Source organism: Coloeus monedula (genome assembly GCF_965178545.1).
Source record: "Coloeus monedula genome assembly, chromosome: 2".
Lineage (NCBI taxonomy): Eukaryota > Metazoa > Chordata > Aves > Passeriformes > Corvidae > Coloeus > Coloeus monedula.
In genome coordinates, this window is record NC_138782.1 from 25767493 (window position 1) to 25787258 (window position 19766).

The following is a 19766-nucleotide window of genomic DNA, read 5'->3' on the forward strand; positions in this document are numbered from 1 at the left end:
AATACCAGCAAGAAAAAAGCTGCCTTTTAAATTTAAAAGATCTGAGTATTTTCCATTTACTGATAGATTGGTAGCAGGGAAGAACAAAGTCGATTAATCTCTGAATGAAAACTTGATGTCAATTAAATGTCTCAAAGAGTTCAAGGCGTGTCAAAGGTTATATTTGAACAGTTTGTCTCGCTGCTCCCACGGAGCTGTTAATCAGTTTGACCACATAATACTGAGTAGCCTTCTAACGGAAATCATCGTAGGGAAGCGTGAAGGGCCACCCGGGATGAGAGCGGCGAGCGAAGGCTCCGGAGCTTCGCGGCGACCGACCCGGGGCGGGATATGGAGGTGCCTCCCGCCGCTCGGGAGAGCGGCTGCCGGGAGTTTGTGAACGGTCTTTAAGCACTCCGGCTTTCTCATCCCTCGAGGCGCGCCGGCGAGGAGCCGAGCCCTGAGCGGGGGATGAGGCCGGCGGAAGGCGCCGTCCGCCGCTGACGGGCCGAGCGCTCCCGGGGCCCGCAGCTCGCCGCGCCGCGCCGGCCCCAGACGATGGCGCTGCAGCCCCGGCGTTGCGGCGCGGCGGCGGCCGGCGGGGGTCGCTGCGGGGCGGTCCGGCGGCGGCGGCGGCGCGGGGCTGCGGTGCGCGGGAGGCGGCGGCGGCGGTGCCGCACAGCCGCGGGTGCCGGTCCCGGCGGAGGCATGAGGCGCGCGGGGCGGGCGGGCGGCGGCGCGGCAGAGCGCGGGTCGGCGCGGCCCTGAGCGGAGCCTCCGCGCCGCGCTGCGCTCCCGCAGAGCGACTATGGCCGGGGGAAGGCGAGGGCTGGTGGCGCCTCAGAACACGTTCCTGGAGAACATCGTGCGGAGGTCTAACGGTAAGGGGGCACCGGGGGCGAGCTCTCGCCGGCCGCAAGGAGCCCGCCGCGTCCTCGACGGGGACAGCGCCGGGCGCGGGGCGCCGAGCCCCGGCCGCTGCCGGGCGGCTCCGCCGAAGCGGCGCATCCAGGTGCCGGAGCCGGTGCCGGCTGCGCCGCCCAAGTCCTGCCGAGAGCCCCTGGCCCGGGCGGCGGGGCTCGGGCTGCAGGTGCGCCGGCACGGCGGGCGCCCAGCGAGCCCCGCCGGCCGCGTCGTGCCCGCGGCGGGCCGGGATCCGCGCCCCGGGGGCGAGCGGGGCAGCGCCCGGCCCGGAGCGGGGGGCTCGGGGCGTCCGGAGAGCGGCGGGGGCGGCGGCGGCACCGGACCGGGAGGAGGTGCCCGGATTCAAGATGGTCCCTGGGCAGGGAGAGCCCGGTGCGGGGGCATCGGCCAGGGCTGCCTGCCCGAGTTGAAAGGGAAGGTTGGTCATAAGTGAGGAGAGACTTTGCCATTTTGAGGGCTGAGGGCAGATATTTCTTTTTTTTCCTAGTGCACTGTAACCAGGTCTGTCTCTTGGAAAACTGTGTAGTGGAAAATGCCTCGAATTTCACAATTGCATGCAAATATGTATTAATGCTATCCAGATTCTTTCACTTCGGGACTTACCAAAAGCTGCTCCCTCAGTAAGCTGGCGACCATGCAGGCGTTCATGGATTTGTTTAACCTAGGCATGTGCATTTCTTCTAAAGCCCCGAGCCTAAGTTGTGCCATTTTTAATGCTTCCATTGACTTCAGTGGGGTTACTTAAAGGATTAAGAACTTGTACTATGGTTGAGAATATGCAGGATCAAGCTCTTTTTGAAGACAAGACGAGTTAATTAATTAAAAACATAGTCAGTTTGTTCTGATAAAGCAAAGACAACCTTCTTGATAAGCAGCTAAAAACTCAAATGATCACAAGAATGATTTAATTTTTTTTTTTTAATTAGGCAGGATTATTGGAGAACTAGTCTTTGATAAGACCATATTTTCACAAAAAATTGAGGCTCTTTTTATAGGTTATTTCTCTCTGCAACTTTCCTGTAGAAGGGAAGGGCTTGGAAGCTGCATTCCTGAAAAAAATTACTCTCCAGACTTACAGTGAATCTTGCCCTCTTTTTTATTTCTTTTATAATGAATGTTACATTTGATCACATTCAGGCTGCTTCTCTAATCGTCCAACAACAGTTATTGAAGGTTTTTTTCAAAACTGTCTCGACTTTGTAGATTATTTTCTTCATTAAAAACCAATTTCCTCTTTTGGCTTTCAGTGCCAAAGCTTCGATGCAATAAATCAGTTGAGGCTTGGAGATGGGGGGAATCATGCTGCAGAAGCTATGCTCTGTTTCTTCCTCTCTTCCCCCATTATTAAGAAGGTGTCATAACAGAATGTGGTGCTAGACAGCACAGGTAAAATGACAGCACTCCATTTCCAAATGCTCAGCAAGTCCTGAGGACTGGAATCAATACAAGTTTTTAGATTAAGCTTGGTAGGAAACGATGCACAGTTCAGACATATAAGGATAAGCTTAGGGAAGTGACTCAGGTTTAGAAGCCCATTTCTTCTGTAATGTGCCTTCAAGTTTTTGCTGGACTCAATCCAGCTTTGCTGTCAATGTGATGCTGTCACATACAAATTATGGATGAATCAGTTTTTCTAACCTTTGTCTGCTTGAGCAGACAAGGATAGACTTCCTTCTCTCCTGCTGAGGCAGGGCTGTGCTGACCAGCACGGGGGCAGTATGGAAACATGCCAGTTTCTTGTTGCCTGTCTCATCTTGTCTGGTCTACTTGGCCATTGAGATGATTTGGGATGCCCACAGGATGATTGCTTAAATGGGCCCATAAAGCTTGAGGTTTGGCTCCCCTTTCTTGGTTTCGTTCAATTGGGTAGTAATGTGACCCACAATGAAACTATCTACGCCATCTGGGAGTTGCCAAATAAACCTTGGGCTTGTTGTCAAGCTTGTATTTGCTGGCACATGCAAGCAAGTTGAGTAGTGCCAACAGATATTGAGTAGATACAGATATAGGACTGTTCCTAATTTGGGGAGGATTCCCTTTGAAAAGAGAGGAATTTGGTCTTTGAACAGAAATATGTACTAAGTGCTTCACGTGAAGGAACTTGTACATGATATGCGTATCATCAGTCACTGGTGGACTGAGGGAAGCATGTTTTGGGGCAGGGGATGTTAACTCAGTGAAAGAGGCTGTATGGCAATAACAAAGGAATGGATGTCCAGCCTCTTTTGGAAGCATTGCTCTAAGGACAGCACTAATTACACCGTTATTTTACCAGTAGTTTTAACAAGGAATTCTTTGGACAGCCTTTCATGTTAGATGTGGCACTGGTAAGCTGATGCACATTCAGTGGCTAAAGGTAGTAGTGTAGGCATGCAAGTTCAGGGTTTTTTCCATGAGGGTTAAAATTTGGCTCATGTTCATATCACACCTTCTGCAGCAAGACTCACCTCAAACTCCTTTGGTCTGAATCATCTATCTCAGAGTTACTAGGAACAAGAGCTTTTTCACAGGCTGCAAATCAATTGAGACAGGTTCTCATGCACTGAATGCCAGCCAAAAGAGCTGTGCTAGGGCTGCAAAGCATTTCCTTCCCATGTGTTGGAGTAGAGAGAGGATGGGATGGCCTTAGGATAGCACATGCAGGAAGGAACATGTGAAGTGTCATCTTCCTAGACCAGTGGACCTCGTCTGTCCTCTGTGATTTCTTCTCACAAGAAGACCTTTGATGAAGTGTGAGCTTAAGATTTGTCCTTCTTTGAAATGAGGGACACCATAACTCTGATCATCTTGTATTTAATGTTTAAAATCCGTGCTTCTGTACTAGCCATGCAGAGCTAGAAAAATAAATGTTGCATGCAGCGGTTGGTTGATAAAAATTTCTTTGAAGCATTGAAATATTTAAAGACCAGAACACCCAGTGGGACAGAAAATGAGCCCGTGCTGTAAAACAGTGCAGTATATAAAGAATCACTAGCCCCTGATGATTACTGCTAATGTGATATTAATGTTTTTTCTTGGTAATGTAATACATCCACAGTATACAAGCACTGTAATAATAACAGTTATAAACCTGGATCATGGCCAGGGCACCCAATTCAGCTGGTGCAGTTTATTGTAGAGGATAGTGGTTATTTGTGGTATTCCAATGCTTTATCAATATCTGGAGGCAAAAATAGTTTTCAATTTATGTAAATGCCGGCTGAATTCTTCAGTCCTTCCTTGGTCAAAATTCCCATTGAGGTGTGTGATAACTGTGCATGTGGAAGAATGATAAAAGTAAGTCCTGTGTTTACATGGCTTTGGAATGTCGGTGGAAGTCATAGATACTTTTCTGATTTATGGACAAAATAAGGAGGTTGGAAGAAGGGTAAGTTAGAAGGCACGAGGCTGGTGTGAATTTAATTTTCCTTTCACAAAATCCCCTGGGAACACACTAAGGAGAAATCAGTTAGGGAAGCAAACCTGGACCTTTTGATGGGGAATGCAGAGAGTTCCCTGTAGAGGGAAAGAAAAAGCACCTTCAGACACAGATCTCAAGTATAACAGACATTTGCATGATTTATGGCATTGCTTCCATTACAGGCTATAAAGTCCCAGTACAATAAACATTTTGCATCCTGGGCATGCTAACCTTGTACCATCATCTGAGACCTAGGAGAGAAATTAACTTTATTGTAAACACTTCTGAAACTGAAAAGACTGGTTTTGTGTTCAGCCAGAGAGAAATGCAAAGGAAACTTAACAGAGAATGAAGAATGAAAACAGCAGACCTTCAGAAACTGCAAGAGAACAATTTGTAGGTTCTATGTTAAGGACATTTTCCCAAAGAGAATGAAATAAAGGGTTTTGTTGCTTCCTGATCTTCCTTCTTTCCCATGTTAACAACTGTGGAGACACATATATTTTTATCCATGCTTTTCATACCGTTGGTCAGTAGCAATTGAAATAATTGAAATACCTATTCACTATTGACAGTGTTTTTTCTCAGTATCACTGGAATTGAATGTAAAATGGTTTTTTTTCTGCTGGCTTTTACTAGGCCAGAAGTCTAGTTTTGAATGTGCACCTTTATGCATTTAGGAATGTACGACCTGATTTTGCTAAAATTACTTTTATAGATAGTAAGGGAAAAAATGTACAGCACAGAGTTGACAGGTAATGTGCTTTAAAATTAATGTTCTGAAAGCTCAAGAAGTTCTCCTGTGATAATTCAACGTATCAATCCAGTTTTACATTAAATCCTAGAACAAGATTGTAAAACAAATCTTAATGAAACCCATTCATTGGAGAATTGGTTAATGCATTTTTGTAACTCATAGCTAAAAGTGAGTGGGGAGTTAGGTCTTGTCAAATACTTTTAAGGCTATAATCAGTAAATCAAACAGCTTCTTTAAACTAAAGACTTGTAATCGATGCAACTAAAGCATGCCTTTTTCTGGATTAGTGCTCAGATCATATGGGATGGGGAAAAAAACCCCTGACCAGCTGAATGACGAGGTCTCACTGCTGAACAGTGTTTTTGTCCTTTGGTAAGAGTGGTGCTATGTCTGACTCTTACCAACTGATGAACTTTCTCATTTCTGAAAATTATCTAATTATCTCACACTAGTATCACGTGTGTATAAATGTTGTGGGGTTTGTGTTTTGATGTTTATTTTTAGGGGTTTCTTTGGGGGGGGGGGGGTTGGGTGTTGGACTTTTTTTTAGTTTCTCACTATGGACAGTACTTCAAGAATAGGTGAAGAATCATGCTATCCATAAAATACTTGTGGCAGCTTTGGCGCAATTTTGGTGCCATTTCATATTCTTGTTCCATTATTCTGCAGCAATTTGTTTTATTAAAAAAATACAGGTAATTATGAAGATTTTATAGCTACTAGTGTTAAAAAGATGCATTCTTTTCAATTTAAGCTTTTCTCATGGTAGGCACCTACTGTGAAGTATTTTCTGTAACAAAGCAAAGGATGGAAAGGATGTTGAGATGGAAAAGGTAGTTTTTGTCTATACTGCTGGCTGCAATTAGCATTCATTTTCTGTAATGATTTAAACTGAGTCACTTGAAGTTGTTTTAGTCAGAGTCTCTCTTGTTATTTGTGGAAAGAACAATGAAATGAATTTTTTAATAATTCTTTTCAACTTGCACTTTGCTCTGGTGTACACATGACAGTGGAAGTCATGTTTGAATAAACATGAAGCCTCTGTATTTAGGGAATTGTGTTCATGCTGTAGCAATCAAGGAACTTTACATCCCCTTTTGTTTCTGTAAAGTAAATAAATAGTTATATAAAGCTTTTATAAAACAGACCAAATGAACCTATCTATAGGGGTTTATGTTTTTTGTACTAGAGTGAGGCTGCAGATTAAAAATGTTGACCTCAGTATTAAGGATGGATAAATTTGAGGCCGCTATAACATTATTCTGTGGAGAGATCAAGTTGTTCAATGGGATATTTAAACACTGAAGCACCTCCACTCTAGGAATGAATACAAGGAGATACTGAGTGAAGGTGAGAATTCATGTAACACCATTGACTTCCACAGGAGGATGTGGGTGGAAGAGCAGAATTACTTCTTATTTATTTTATTCTATCATATGAATAGTTTTTCTGTCATTTGAGCAGGTCTGTACTTGCTTTGACTACAGTTACACCACTTCTCCTAGGATGAAAATGTGGTTGGTCCCTGAAGTGCAAGCCTCAAATCCCATGTATGCAGAGAAAGGATTGAATAAGTACCTGAAATTCAGTGTGACTTATTTGTACTACTTAGGGCCATATTTTGATCTCAGAAGTTACATTTGAACAATGTAACTAATCAGTGTGACTAAATGCTTCTCATTTACTTTTTTTTCCAAAGCTAAGACTAAACATGAGCAAAAATTCATACATAGCCGTCCTTTGTTAGCAATTTCGACAGGCCTACTTATACACAAGGTTTGATTTCTGTGCACTGGGAAGAAATTAGACAGAAATGAAACAATCTCTTTCCCCCCAATGTCCAAATGATGCTGCTTGTCATGCAAAGTCACAAGTTTGTAAATACCATGTGCCCCTTGTCCTTAAGCTGTATGATAAAATCTTTACTCCTATGACAGTGGCACATGATTTTTGCCTGCTGCACATTTCTTACACTGGCTGTGGGACAGCATCTGTGCTGTTCTGTGGCCAGCTTAGGCAGCAGTAGCTGTATCCCCCACCCCTATTCCATGGGTAGGGTAAGAGATGCATATGATATGCAGCTCTTTTCGTTCTGCTGTAGAAGTGGTTTGTGCTTGGTAATGCTAAAGAACTAGGTTTGCTCCCCTGAAGATCCATAGGAAGAGTTTGAGATGGGATGAAAAAAGACCTGCTGGTCTCAATAACCAGGGCTGTCATCATGCAGCATGAGGAAGGCTGTGGTCTGGAATGAGGAGGGCAATTTCTCTTCTCTCAGAGACTGGTGGGAGAACAAGCAAGTTCACGTCTTCCCTCCATGCTGAGCCTGGTTTTCCTTTTACTGAGAGGGGAATAAATTGGGAACAAATGTTTTGAGCGTTGTATTTGTATGATAACTGTGGGAAAAGATATTAATATATTTAAATTACTTTTGTACACTACACAAACCCAAGCACACTTGTGGGGGCTTTGACTGACCCACACATGGGAAAGTGCAGAGGGAACCAACCTCTCTTGTTACCTAGGTCTGCTCTACAACTGCCTGGGCAGAGGTTTCCCCTCAGCTTCCTCTGTGCCATGAGGAAACACCTTCAGTGTGGGAATGTATCTGGCAGTGTTGTTTGGAATATGTTTGGCTGCTGGTCCCTGACCTTCTGCCAGTGTGTCCCAGAAAAGGACCTGTGCATCACTGCTGGGACAGGGAAGGTAGAACCAGTGTGCTGGCATCTGGAAAGAGGTGGGGGATCTCAGCTGGGCAAGATCCATGTTACAGGAGAGGCTGGAATGCAGTGGGAGCAAATGTGTAGCTGTGCAGGGGAGTGAATGGTAGGGGGGGAACATTTCAGTAACTTTCTCCATGCCCTTGCCGAGGAGGTGACCACTCCTCAGTCAGCCAGTCCTGGCCAGATAAATGTCTGTGAGTGCAGCTTGTCTACAGGAATTTTGGAAGATGATGTTTTGGTTAAACAAAGCACTAAATGTCACAATAGGATTCAGTAGATAGTTTTGGTAAGATGGGTGATCTAGACACTTGCTATTGTTACTGTTAAAGGACCAAGGTTATTTAGAAAGACATTTTCTGATTCTTCTGTGATGGTCTGTAGGAAAGTACTGGTTTCAGTGACTGAGTGAAATCCATTCTTACGTTTTGGAAGGAGTTAAAATGTTTTTCTTGTTTCTTTTAAGTGGCCATGTCTACTTTAAAGTGATAACCCAAACCGGATCTGACATTTGAGTGTGTAGATGCTGACGTGGGTATACTGCAGAGAGCAGAACTGACCTGGGGAAAACGCAGGCTAGAAAATATGGAGTGATGCACTTCACAAAGTAATTCGTGCTACAGAAGCCTGCCCTACTCATGCAAGTAATTGTGCTGCCTTCGTGATGCTACAGCTCTTACTTGTGTTTCTGCAGCACGTTGTGCTCTGTGCTGCACCTCTCCATATTTCCTTGCTTCCCAGTGGTCTTGTTCAGACTGTGTCAAATGCAACACAAGCCAGAAGCCCAGGTCTTTTATATGAGCCTGCCCTCTCCAGTTCTAGCTCAGGTTTTCTTGGCGCTCATAACAAGGGCCAGTGATGCTTTCAGATTCTTCTTGGGCCAGGCAATACTGCTGACACAGTTGCCATTGTGATAGAAATTGATCTCCTGGTAGGGGAATTCATTGAGTCCTTTCAAAGAGGTGCTTCAAGTCACTAAATAGTTTTGAGTATGTCCATTTCATCCCTGTCTTTGAATAGAATTTAGCAGTGGATTTCCTCATGGTCTTCCTCTGGCCAACTCTTTTCCTGGCCTTGCTGACCCACTTGTGAGTCCCCAAGAGTCTCTGCCCTGTGATACTCAGAGTTCACTAGAGCATCCCTCATGCTTGTTGTGTAACAAAGCCACAGCTGTTTCGTGGCCTCTGGGACCCTGTGTCCCTGCAGATGGAGTGGCAATATTTGCCACTGTCACTGGATGTTATTTACTATTTTCTTATGTTAGGAACAATTTTTAACAGATTATGAGCTGTCCCCAAGCAGCACATTGTCAGGGATGTCAATGCAATTGAATGTAAATGATAGCAACGAGGACAGCCCTTCCACCTCTGGGTTGTCTGTCAGAACAAGCTATGCAAAGAAGTTACAAGTGGGAGTCCTTATTTTATGCTGTGTCTTGCCAGTGTTCACACAGGCAAAACACTGTTGTCAGGGACACTTCTGAAGAAATGAGGTGTGTTTGTCAGCTACGTAAAGCCTGGATCAAAGAAAGGTCAAGATGCATGAAGGGGGAATTAGCTAGGAGGGAGAGACACTTACGAAACAATGGGAACATCAAAATCTCTAACTCGTTCTTTGATTTGATAGTTGCACGAAATTTTTCCTTTAAAGCTTTATCTTTACATAAAGATCTCTCAGTTTGCTTCTATCTCACGACTAAACCCAGCCTGGACTCTCATGAAACACTGAACCTCTACCTGCTAGAGAGGCTCACCCTGTGTGGACTAATAGGGGTGCATAAAATACAACAGCCAAGTCACACTGACTTAAAAACTCGCATGGTGAGGATGTTGTCATCTATTCACTGTGGTAGCTTGATAATTAGAACAGTCTTTCAGGAGCTGAAATAGTGGCTGAGCTTTCACTGCCCTAAGGTAGCCTGCATCTTGCAGGAGAATATCCAAACTGCTGTTGGGGAAGGGAAATATGTGCATGTTCTCTACGCATCCTTTGGAAACTGCCAGTCCAAACAAATCAGGCTTTGCTGGGCCAAAACATAAGTGGGAATGTGGTTTTTCAGCTCCTGCAATAATGGCAAAGAATCAAGAATTGTCTGTAAGAACTGGGCTTATGTTAAAATATTAAGTATTGTAACTAATATAGCGAAGGGGAAAAAGCCAACCTTAAAATATCCCCCTTTTTAATTGTTTTCTGTCATTTAACTTGGACAGATTTCTATTTGCTGTGCTAAGGTTTTTCAGTTCTCCTCTCCAACACTGCTCACAGAGCTTCCAGCTCCCAAGTCTTTGAGAGCTGGGCATCTAGGGACTAGACTGTTGCAGTCTCACCTTTTGGAGCTTAAATTCTCTTATGGATTTAAGGCTTTGTTTGTACCTGTAAATAGGAGACAAGAGCAGTGTTGTAAATCACAGAAGCATTGCAAGGCTAGATAAAAGTAGGATTAAATGTGTCCTATATAGCCTTTAATGAAAAAACCCAAGAGATTATTTATCTGAAGACAATGAGGGTTAAGTGTGAAAGGCAGGCAAATGCTTAACAGGAACTCTTTAGTAAGTGGAGAGAAGGAAAAGTTATCTTTTGAGAAGGGGAGACAGTGAGAAGGAATTAATGCATGAAATAACACCATTCAGATCTGGGCAGGACCTGGCCTAACATTTGTATTTGCATTTTTTTGGTCTTTTTTTGGTACTTCCTGATGAAATTTAAAAATATCCTAACACAGTCTAACATAGTGTTTATAATAGACATTCAAAAGCACTTGCTTTAGCAGTGAGAAATGACTTGGTTTACTTATTCATAGGAAGGGGTAAAGGAGGTGTATTGTTTTTGGGAGAAAGTGCTTCAACCAAGCAAAAACCATGGTATTTAAAAGAGTCTGTGAGAAACAAAGCAGCTAAAATATCCTGAAGATGTATTACTCTGGTGTATTTCACTCTAAAGAGTGTATGAAAATACATTTAATCATGCTCGTGGATTTAGCTAGCTACAGGACTCCTTTATTTAAACCCACTTGAAGTTTGGGGTGAATGATTTTGAAAGGGGAAGTTGAAACAAACGAAACTCTCTGCAATTAATAGGTAAAATGTCATTTGATTGCAGGAAGCATTAATGGTATCTATGGATGTGTGAGCAGCTGGGAGTTGATCCTGAAAAGTTGACAGCATGGTGAACTCCTGTAAGGGCTCTCCTTAAAAATGAGTGCTTCTTGATCTCGTGGAACTGCCCAGCCTTTCTTTCAAAAGCCAGAGGGTCTTTGCAGCTGTGACAGGAGCCACCATCTCCTCCTGCCTGCCAGTGCCCAGGGCTGCTGTCTGTCTTGGCACAGGTGTTGGTTTGAGTTGGCAATCATAATAGAAGTGCCACGCACAGCTCCAGTGAGAATGGAGGCGTGAATCCTGCTTAGTTTTTTTTGTACTGATTGAGACTCCTTCTGGTTTGTGTGGCAGACAAGGAGTTCCTTCTACTGGTGTAATTGCTAGCCCTAGTTCTTGGTGTCCTGTTTGGAGTGCTGTGCTGTACATAAGCATTTGGGCTTGTGTGGCCAGCAGTGAAGGCAGTGTTGAGAGGAGCACACTGTGTCTGCATTCACATTGCTCATGTGTTGGTCTGGCCACCTGTGAGAGGCTTTGCATTCAAACTGAGTGTCGTGGTGGATCTGTGCGTGTGGCACAGAGGGAAACAGTTTGGTGGATCTGTCCTCAGACAAGAGATGAATTTTACCTGCTTAACCATCGTGTTTCATTTGCATAAACGCATCCTTTTTTGCTGAGTAATTAACACTTTTTAAAAAGTATGCATTTACTTAAAATTAAAACTAGGAATGATCCTGTTGACTGCAGTGAGACTAATATCTGGGAAAAACTGTGCAGGGACTGAAGCAATTAGGATTGGGTTCTGAAATAAATATGTCCTCTAATACAACCATATCCTTGACTAATGTCTAACTGATGTGTTTTTTCAAACAGATACTAATTTTGTCTTGGGTAATGCCCAGATCGTGGATTGGCCCATTGTCTACAGCAACGATGGATTTTGCAAGTTATCAGGATATCACAGAGCAGAAGTTATGCAAAAGAGCAGCACCTGCAGGTATTTGAGAACAGATTTATTTTCTGTTAAATAGCTTGTAGTGTTGTGCCTGTTGCTTGAGGAGGAAAGTAATCTGTTTATTCCAGTTTTGTCTTATATCTCCTGGGGCTACATCTGTCAAATATGCTTTCCAGGTGAAACAAGACCAAAGAAGAGCCATTTCTAAATGGGTCCTTTTTACACGGTAAACAAATGGCTTTGCGTCTTTGTCTGGTATCTGACTTGAATTTCTCCCTTTATTTGCAGTTTTATGTATGGAGAGCTGACAGACAAAGATACAATTGACAAGGTCCGGCAAACATTTGAGAACTATGAGATGAACTCCTTTGAAATCTTGATGTACAAGAAGAACAGTAAGTGGCTGATTGGTTTGTTCATTAATGTAGGTGCGTAAAGTTGTTCTAAATTGTAGTGAAACTGCAATTCTGTCACCCTGGAGGACCGTGCTTTATCTAGGGCTAAATAAGCCCCAGTTCTGCCACTTGATCTAAAAGGGAGAAATGAGAACATTAGAGATGAAAGTCACTCAGGGAGGCAGAGGAAGCTTTGTAATTTGTTCTGACGTTTAGAGTAATTTGGGTGTGATGCTTTAAGACAACACTGAAGATTCCATCAGTGGTAGTACACAAGCTAGGTTTGTGCAAGTTTCCACTACAGAGAACATACTTTCTCAGTTTTAAAAAACTTGACATAGCAAAGCCAGTATTTAGTAGTTTTGGAATAAAAAGAACCCATCTTTTGTTTTAGCAACTGAGCTACTTCTGATGCTTTCTTTTGTTTTGGACAAAAAATCCTTAATTGGCACGTGATTTTTTTCCTAGGAAATTCGGCCTGTCTGTAACTGCACATGTCAGCAGATGAACTACTTGCCCCAAACTTGTTGTCTCATCTAGTGTGGACTATGTTGTGCACAGTTGTTTTCATGTACTTAATGTTACCTGAAGTGTAAATACACTGAAGTCTTCAGCCGGGGTAGATGTTAAGCTGAAAAGTCTCATTCTGGAACTTCTTTTGCTCTTAACAATTTTGCCTTCTAATAAAGGAGCAGGTACTGCCTGCATGCACTGTCTGTATGGCCTTGCTTTGTGCTGCTTTCCTCCTAGCCCTACCTGCCTCCGATGTTTACCTATTTTCTAAAAGCTGATTTCTGTTCCTAGCACAGTTTGTGGCCGTGGGGACCATATGCAGCTCACATCTATGCATCCAAAGCCAAGTAAATAAGCTGCAGTCCTGGGATCTAGGAGAGTCTGGAATTCTCTCTTAGTTATCAGTGATTTGGCACCAAGAGACTATGCAGCTACTCTTCTGTCGTGCTGCAGCATATGGCCTGTAGTAGAGCTGGGGGCCTCTCTGTCTTTTATGCAGATTTAAAGCAAGGTAACCGTGGAGTGAGGAATATTTCCTGCCCTGCTGTGCACTCCTCTGAGGAGAGGTGGCCTAGAACAAAGTCCAGCTGTGCAGTAGCTGTGTTGTGTGACATGCCAAAAGACGGAGCTGCGATGGTTCTGCTCTGTGCACACAGGGTCACAGGCATGGGAAAAAGGGAAGCACAGAGTTTGCTTTCAAGCTTAACAAAACGCAGGGCACCTAATGTTTGTTAGATCTGTAGCTTTAGAGATGCATTAACTACTGTTGCAGAGACTGACTAATAACACTAGAAAGTTTTAACTGAAAAATATAAGAAAAGGGGACATTGTGGAACTTTTTCTCAATATAAGCCACATCACAGAAAAACACTGTCCTGTTTACCAGGCACTTAGCACCCAGACTGCTAAGTGGCCTTTCCTCTGTGGTCACCTTACCTCTGCCTGCAACTATGGCAATGGTTCAGCTAATGAACATGATTGGTTCTAACCTGCTCTCAGTTTGAAGGCTTGGGAAAGGACCCTGAATTTTGTTAGACATCCTGCTCCTTGTTTCTTCTGTTTTGTCTTTCTGTTCTTTCCTCATTCTATTTTTCTTTTTCAAATTAGCCGGTGAAATAGACAGGAAATAGATTTTTCTTGTTCTTTACCTGTCTGCTCCCTCCTTATAAACTTAACAGTCATGATAAATAGCAAGGTTTTTTTTCCATTTTTGAGTTGTTGGATAATTGGTACATTTTCCACAGCCTGCACATGTAATGTAATTCTGGCTGCTTTGATGGTACAGGCTCTATCCTTTTGGAGGAACAAAGGAAAACAAAATAGGAGTTTTGAGTTGATAATGATGTTGGTAGTGCAAGTCAATCTTGTACTTTTAGGAGCAGCAGCCATTTTTCTCTTTCTCTGAGTAACAATTATTCCCTGGTCCTACATGTCAACAGCAGAGTGAGACATTTAATGATGTTACTAGAAGTGATAGGCTATTTTCTTTTTGACATGGCACTCTCCATGGTGGTGACCAAGGGCTAGTATTTACTTGGTTGTCTGATAAGAATTCCCCATCCAGCTGTTGACAGAGTATATCCACAAGCCTCATTGCAGTTCACAGTATCAACTCCAGAAACAACATATAATTTTCTGCCTTCATCATGTTTGCATTTGTGGATGCTGCCTCTACCCTGGCCTTCCCTTTTTTTGTTCAGTCCTCCCCCCATCCAAAAGTGACTATACTCCCTGTTTTCAGAACTTGAAGTTGTGATAGAGATTTGGTGTTTCCTTGGGCTAGGCCCTTGATGACTTAGCAGACATGTAACAATTATTGTAATTCTCTGGAAAAATTGCTTCCCAGAAATAAGAGCTTCTTCAGGATAATTGGAAGCAATTAGAGCAAACAGGTGCACAGCCACCAGATTTTTGTCATTGTTGCTTTGATGCCATCCTGTTGCATTCAGTGGGGATTCATTGTCACACCTGGAAAGACACAAAGTGAAAGCTTTCTTTAATCTGGACTGCAAAATGACAACAGGCAGACTGACAGTAATTTCACATGACAGCTTCAGTTCCATTGTTTAATTAGATGTGAGCATCCAGTGATGCTGGAAGTATTGTTTATTTTTACATGGAAAAATTAAAACATTACTGAGTCTGAAGTCAGTGGAGATAAATTAACCTATACCAAGGAAGGGTACAGCTGATGTATTAGAAAATACTTTATATCTAGCCTTAGTCATATCTTACCTTACCTGATGTGTTTTGAACATCTAACTTCTTATGAGACTTTGACAGCTATTTGTTAAGCTTTTACACTTTATGGTCAGCCTCATGAGTTAAAAATGTCTGAGTAAATTAAATTTGGATTTTCTTTGCCTAATTTTTCACCTACAATGTAGGCCTGGCATACAAACAATGCAAAAGCAGGCTTGTTCTATATGCACTTGCTTTCATTATTGATGAAGAAAATTTTTGTAAGAATGCAAAATTTACTTGCTTCTGTTTGCCTCTGAAGAGGTGGTGTCCAATTGAAATCTACCCCCCTTTTCTATGCAGTACTTGACCTACTTCAGTGGAAGAATATTTGAAGTGGGGTGAGCTCATCAAAGGTGAAGTACATCAAGAGTTAGAAAGAGTCTTCAAGTGTCCCCTGTCTGAGCAGAGGCATTGCCACTGCTTATGGTCTGCAGCTGTGCTGCAGAGAGAGTGTTAAGACACCTTTATTTTTTTTGTCTCAGAAATTCTCTACAGATACGACCAGCAGAATGCTTGCCAGAATGCTGGGTTGGCTGTAGGCAACTATTTTGCACACTGCAAAGCAGTTTTGTAGAGCAGTAGCTCTCTGCTGAGTAAACATACTGTGGTGAGAGTCCCAAAGGCTGGGATGCACTTTCAGTTTGTGCTGGGGTTCACTTCCCTGTTTTCTGGGTGCTTGAATGTTTAACAACTTTAATACTGTGAGTTGGGGGGGGGGGGGAGTTTATTTGTCTGATTTTTAAAATTTTCATTTTAACATTTGCCCAGTCTTCTCCCCTCCTTCCTTCTCCCTTCTTCCCCCAGTGTATTAGAAAGCCTTCAGATGTTAGAGAATGACAAATAAGCCTAAAATAGTGACTTGGTGGATTCTACTTGCATTTATCTTTGAGACCAGTGCTTTCTATAGCTGTTCAAAGGGAAACAACCCCATCCTAATTTGTAGGCAGCAAAATTCACTTCAGGGTGGTAGACCTGTGTTTGCTCACCACTAAAGAGTTTCTCATAACTGTTACTGGTTAAAACCATCTTGTGTGTGCTGTGTCTGTAGTGTCTCCAGATGGAAACCTTTGCTAACCCATATCATTGCATGGGAACAGAAGCAGGAAAGAATGAGGGTGTTGGAGTCAAGTGACATATATCCTCCTTGACTTCTCACTGAAGTGTAGCTCCATTATTTGTCAAGCAGTATGCACACCTGCATCTCCTGTGAAATCCATCTGTGTGAGTTCAGTTACCTTCAGCAAGGTCAAATTAAATATTTTGGACTCATAAAACTGGTAATTCCCATTGATCTTGTCAACTTCAAATGTGTTGGCAAGCAAGATCTGCTGTCATCTCCACAAGTATGTACTGAATTCCCAGTAGTAATCCTTAAGTATTTTCTGGGGTAAATGGAAAGAAGATCTCAAGACTTTACTGTGTCTTCCTTATACTCATGTGCTGTTCTTCAGAGAACTCAGGATCGGGTGAACCATGTCAGCACTACTGCAGTACAAGGGTGTGTGCTGAACCTTGTTTTCTGCTGTGTTGTTTCAGTGTCATAGGATAACCCTTGTGAGTAGCAATTCCACCTTTGGGGACTAAAATTGTTTTTCCTTATCTTAGCATGTAAAGATCTGACCTTTGGAAGCATTAGGGGTGCCACAGCATCCCAGCACCAGGTAGAGAAGACATGAAGGTAACAGCTTTAAAAGTGCTGGGAATGTATTTAAAGGTACATTCTTGTTGGCACAGAGTGAGCTGCACACTGAGTTGGTCTGTTCTCATGTGGTACATGCTCTCTGCTCCAAGCTAGAGTCTATAGGAAGACTTGTGTTCTTTGTCTTGCATGGTCAAATATCACAGGCTTCTCTGAACACTTGGTTGAAATCTGGGTGGGTACAGTGGCTTGCCAAACTCTCTCTGATCACACTTCATCAGCTGGTTTGCTAGCTGGACATTGGGCAAACTGTTCTGTCTGTGTGGGATAGAGAGAAACAATCTCATACTGAGTACTTGGAATGAGTGAAACCCTAAAAGGGGTGGCTGTAATGGTCAGCCATGCTGTTTGTATAACTTAAGTCATGCTGTCTGCATTGCTGCATGTAGGAATCAATGGAGACAGGCCACGTGCTTCCATACTTTTCTATCCATACTGCTCGCCTGTTTTCCTTCAGGGCAGTAGGTGTCTGATGACTGTTTGACTGAGACATGATAAAGTAATGCAGAGGTTGTGCTGCTTAGAGGAAACTTGCCCCATCATTAATGGCAGTGAAGATGTCAGCTGAATTGTCAAAACATGTTTTTTTCATTGTATTTATAAATTAATTTTGGTTTAATTAGTGGAAAGAAAAATTGTGTACTGCAGTTTTATTTAAACTGTGCTTTTTGTAGTTTTGAAAAACAGTTGGCCTCTTTGGTTAAATGGCTCAAGGTATGGGCAAAGAGCATATTTAAACAGTAATTTTGATTTTCATCTAGGCTCTTTTTGTTTGGCAGGAGGGAAAACTTAGGAGAGCTCAATGGTATGCTCCAAGAGAAGCTGGAATAGACCTTTAAGACCTCTTTCACTTTGATGCTGTAAGAATTTCTGAAAGACTTCAACCAAAGTTAAATATTATGTTAAATGCTGGTGTTCCTGCCCAGCAAGGGACTGAGCACATATTGCTGGAAGACACAGAACTGGAAAAGAGGAGAAGGAAGAGACAGTAGTATTTGTCTTTCAGATGGGAAATTGAAAGGTGTGCAGACATTTATGGTGTGTTAGTCTGGAGAAGACATGGGACTTGTATCACAGCTCTTAAAATTGTCTTTGCTTTAAGGTAACACCCTCAGTGTTGTGCTCAGGCCATACAAGCCTATCAAGAGCTGCACCTGTTAATTCTGGATTGGCTTCATAACTTTGGTACCACGAGCCAGGCTGGTCCTATGGCTACTATCAGGCATTCATTGTAGATTTTCATTTCTTCTCAGTCGTTCACACTGCTTGTCCTGCAGCTTTGAAGGGACGTTCCCTTTTCTAGCATGATTGGTCCTATGCCACTAGACAAACTCTGGATTCTTTCACTGCTGATTCCAAATCTAACAGAAGCCAATGTAGCTCATGAGTGTTTACTTTTTTGTTTGTGCACTGGTATTATCACTGAACTTTACCAGGGAGAGAGGTTGCCAGGACTAAACAGAAAATGTAAATGGAAGTAGATGTATTGTTGGAAACACTGGTAAACACTTTCTGTGTGGCTGTGCATCAGTGCAGACTGGGAAGTTACTCTTTTTTGCTGTGAGAACTCTGGAACATGCTGCAATTTCGCTGCCTGAATAACTTGAAAATCAGAATCTGAAAATCACATTTTTCATTAAAATGGCCTTGTTTGTGCCTCTTGCTAGTCATGGTTGTCTGGCTGAGCAGGGATGTTGGCTTTGACACCAAGAGCATGAGGGCTGCCTGTAGGACCCTGAAATTCTAGTTTCCAACCTGATTTATAAGTAGTTTATACTTTGGCTTTCCTGTTTAATAGTTAAATAAACTGTTTAATGTTTAAAAAGTAAAATTCTTCTGATAATTAAACCAGTATGTGGGACAAAAGCTGAGCATGGCCACTTCTTGGCTGAGCCATTTGGTGTGTTCCCACAGTTCAGGTCCCAGTTCTGCTGTGAATGTGCTCCTGGTTGCAGAGCACTGTGGAAAGCCCATGTAACCCAGCACTGTGAGCACTCACCTCATGACTGTATTTTTAGGTCCACTTTTCTCCTATTCACAAGAGACACTGACAAGATGTTAGGGAATACACTGCAGGGAAAACACAATGTTGTGGAAGCAGGTACATGGCCTGGCAGAATTTTCCTTCTACTTGTTTCTGCTGTTACAGTGTTACTGTGTAGATCCCAAACTGGAAGATGATTTCTGCAAGCCCTGCATGCCATCTTGATTTTGCGTTCTGTTTGTGGCACTCAGGAAATTACAAGGGTACCCAAATAGTGCATTTCAGCAAACACATCTACTTTAGCTGTTGAGGGCATCTGGCTCTTTCTTTTAGACTGTGGGACACCTCACTAAGTTCTACACTTGGTTCTAGGTAAAAAAGTGTTTTGTCTTCCTTCTTCCTGTAAATATTGCAGCACAGGAGTGGGAGTCAAAGGAGTCAGGAAGTAAGAACTCTGCTGATAAAAGCTCCTTGCCCTGCAGCAGCCTTCGGCAGGTTATCGGGAAAAGTTCTCTTGCTGCATTCAGAACATGTTAGAAAACTCCTGCAACAACATACTATAGCATAACCATAAAGGGAAGATGACATCATGCATCTGACAAATAGCCAGAATAAGAGGGTGAATTGCATCCTTTCTGTGTTGAGTACAGCATCTTCAAAAGCACGGTAGTAAGCTTTTATAACTGTGAGAGGCAGAGAAGAAACTGAGCATGTAATTCAGCCTCAATGCTATGAAGGTTAATAATGTGAGCAGCCCATAGCAGAATGGCTGTAGCTTGAAGTAGTAAGGCAATAAAAAGTGGTTTTGGGGAGGGGAAAAAATCCTTAATCTAAAAAAGCGCATGTAGATAGAGATCAAAAAGCAGGGCTGTAGATGGAGATCCTGGCTGATTAAAAAGTTGCAGTGTTAGTGAAGGGCATTGAAGTGGGTAAAATGAAAAACAGTTAGTCACCAAGGAGTCTCTGTAAAAGCAGGATACAGATTTGATCAGCCTTAGAATAGTTCCCATGTGAAGTTGGGAAAAACAAGTAGGCAAGAAGAAATTGAGATAGGCAATTTTAGGAGCTCTTGAGAAAGGGTAGTGTAAAGGGTGTTACTGGCTAGAA

The 19766-nt window shown here is 42.9% G+C and overlaps 1 protein-coding gene across 1 annotated transcript in view; it reads left to right on the forward strand.

Annotated features, from left to right (window-relative positions):
* Positions 1-787: 787 nt before the first annotated feature.
* Positions 788-19766, forward strand: part of KCNH1 (potassium voltage-gated channel subfamily H member 1) — a gene marked incomplete at both ends in the record, with an annotated part of 171378 nt that continues 152399 nt past the window's right edge. Inside the window, 3 exons of the mRNA XM_082302551.1 lie at positions 788-860; positions 11743-11866; positions 12113-12219. Of these exons, the coding sequence (XP_082158677.1) occupies positions 788-860; positions 11743-11866; positions 12113-12219 (304 nt within the window). The remainder of the gene's footprint in view (positions 861-11742; positions 11867-12112; positions 12220-19766) is intronic.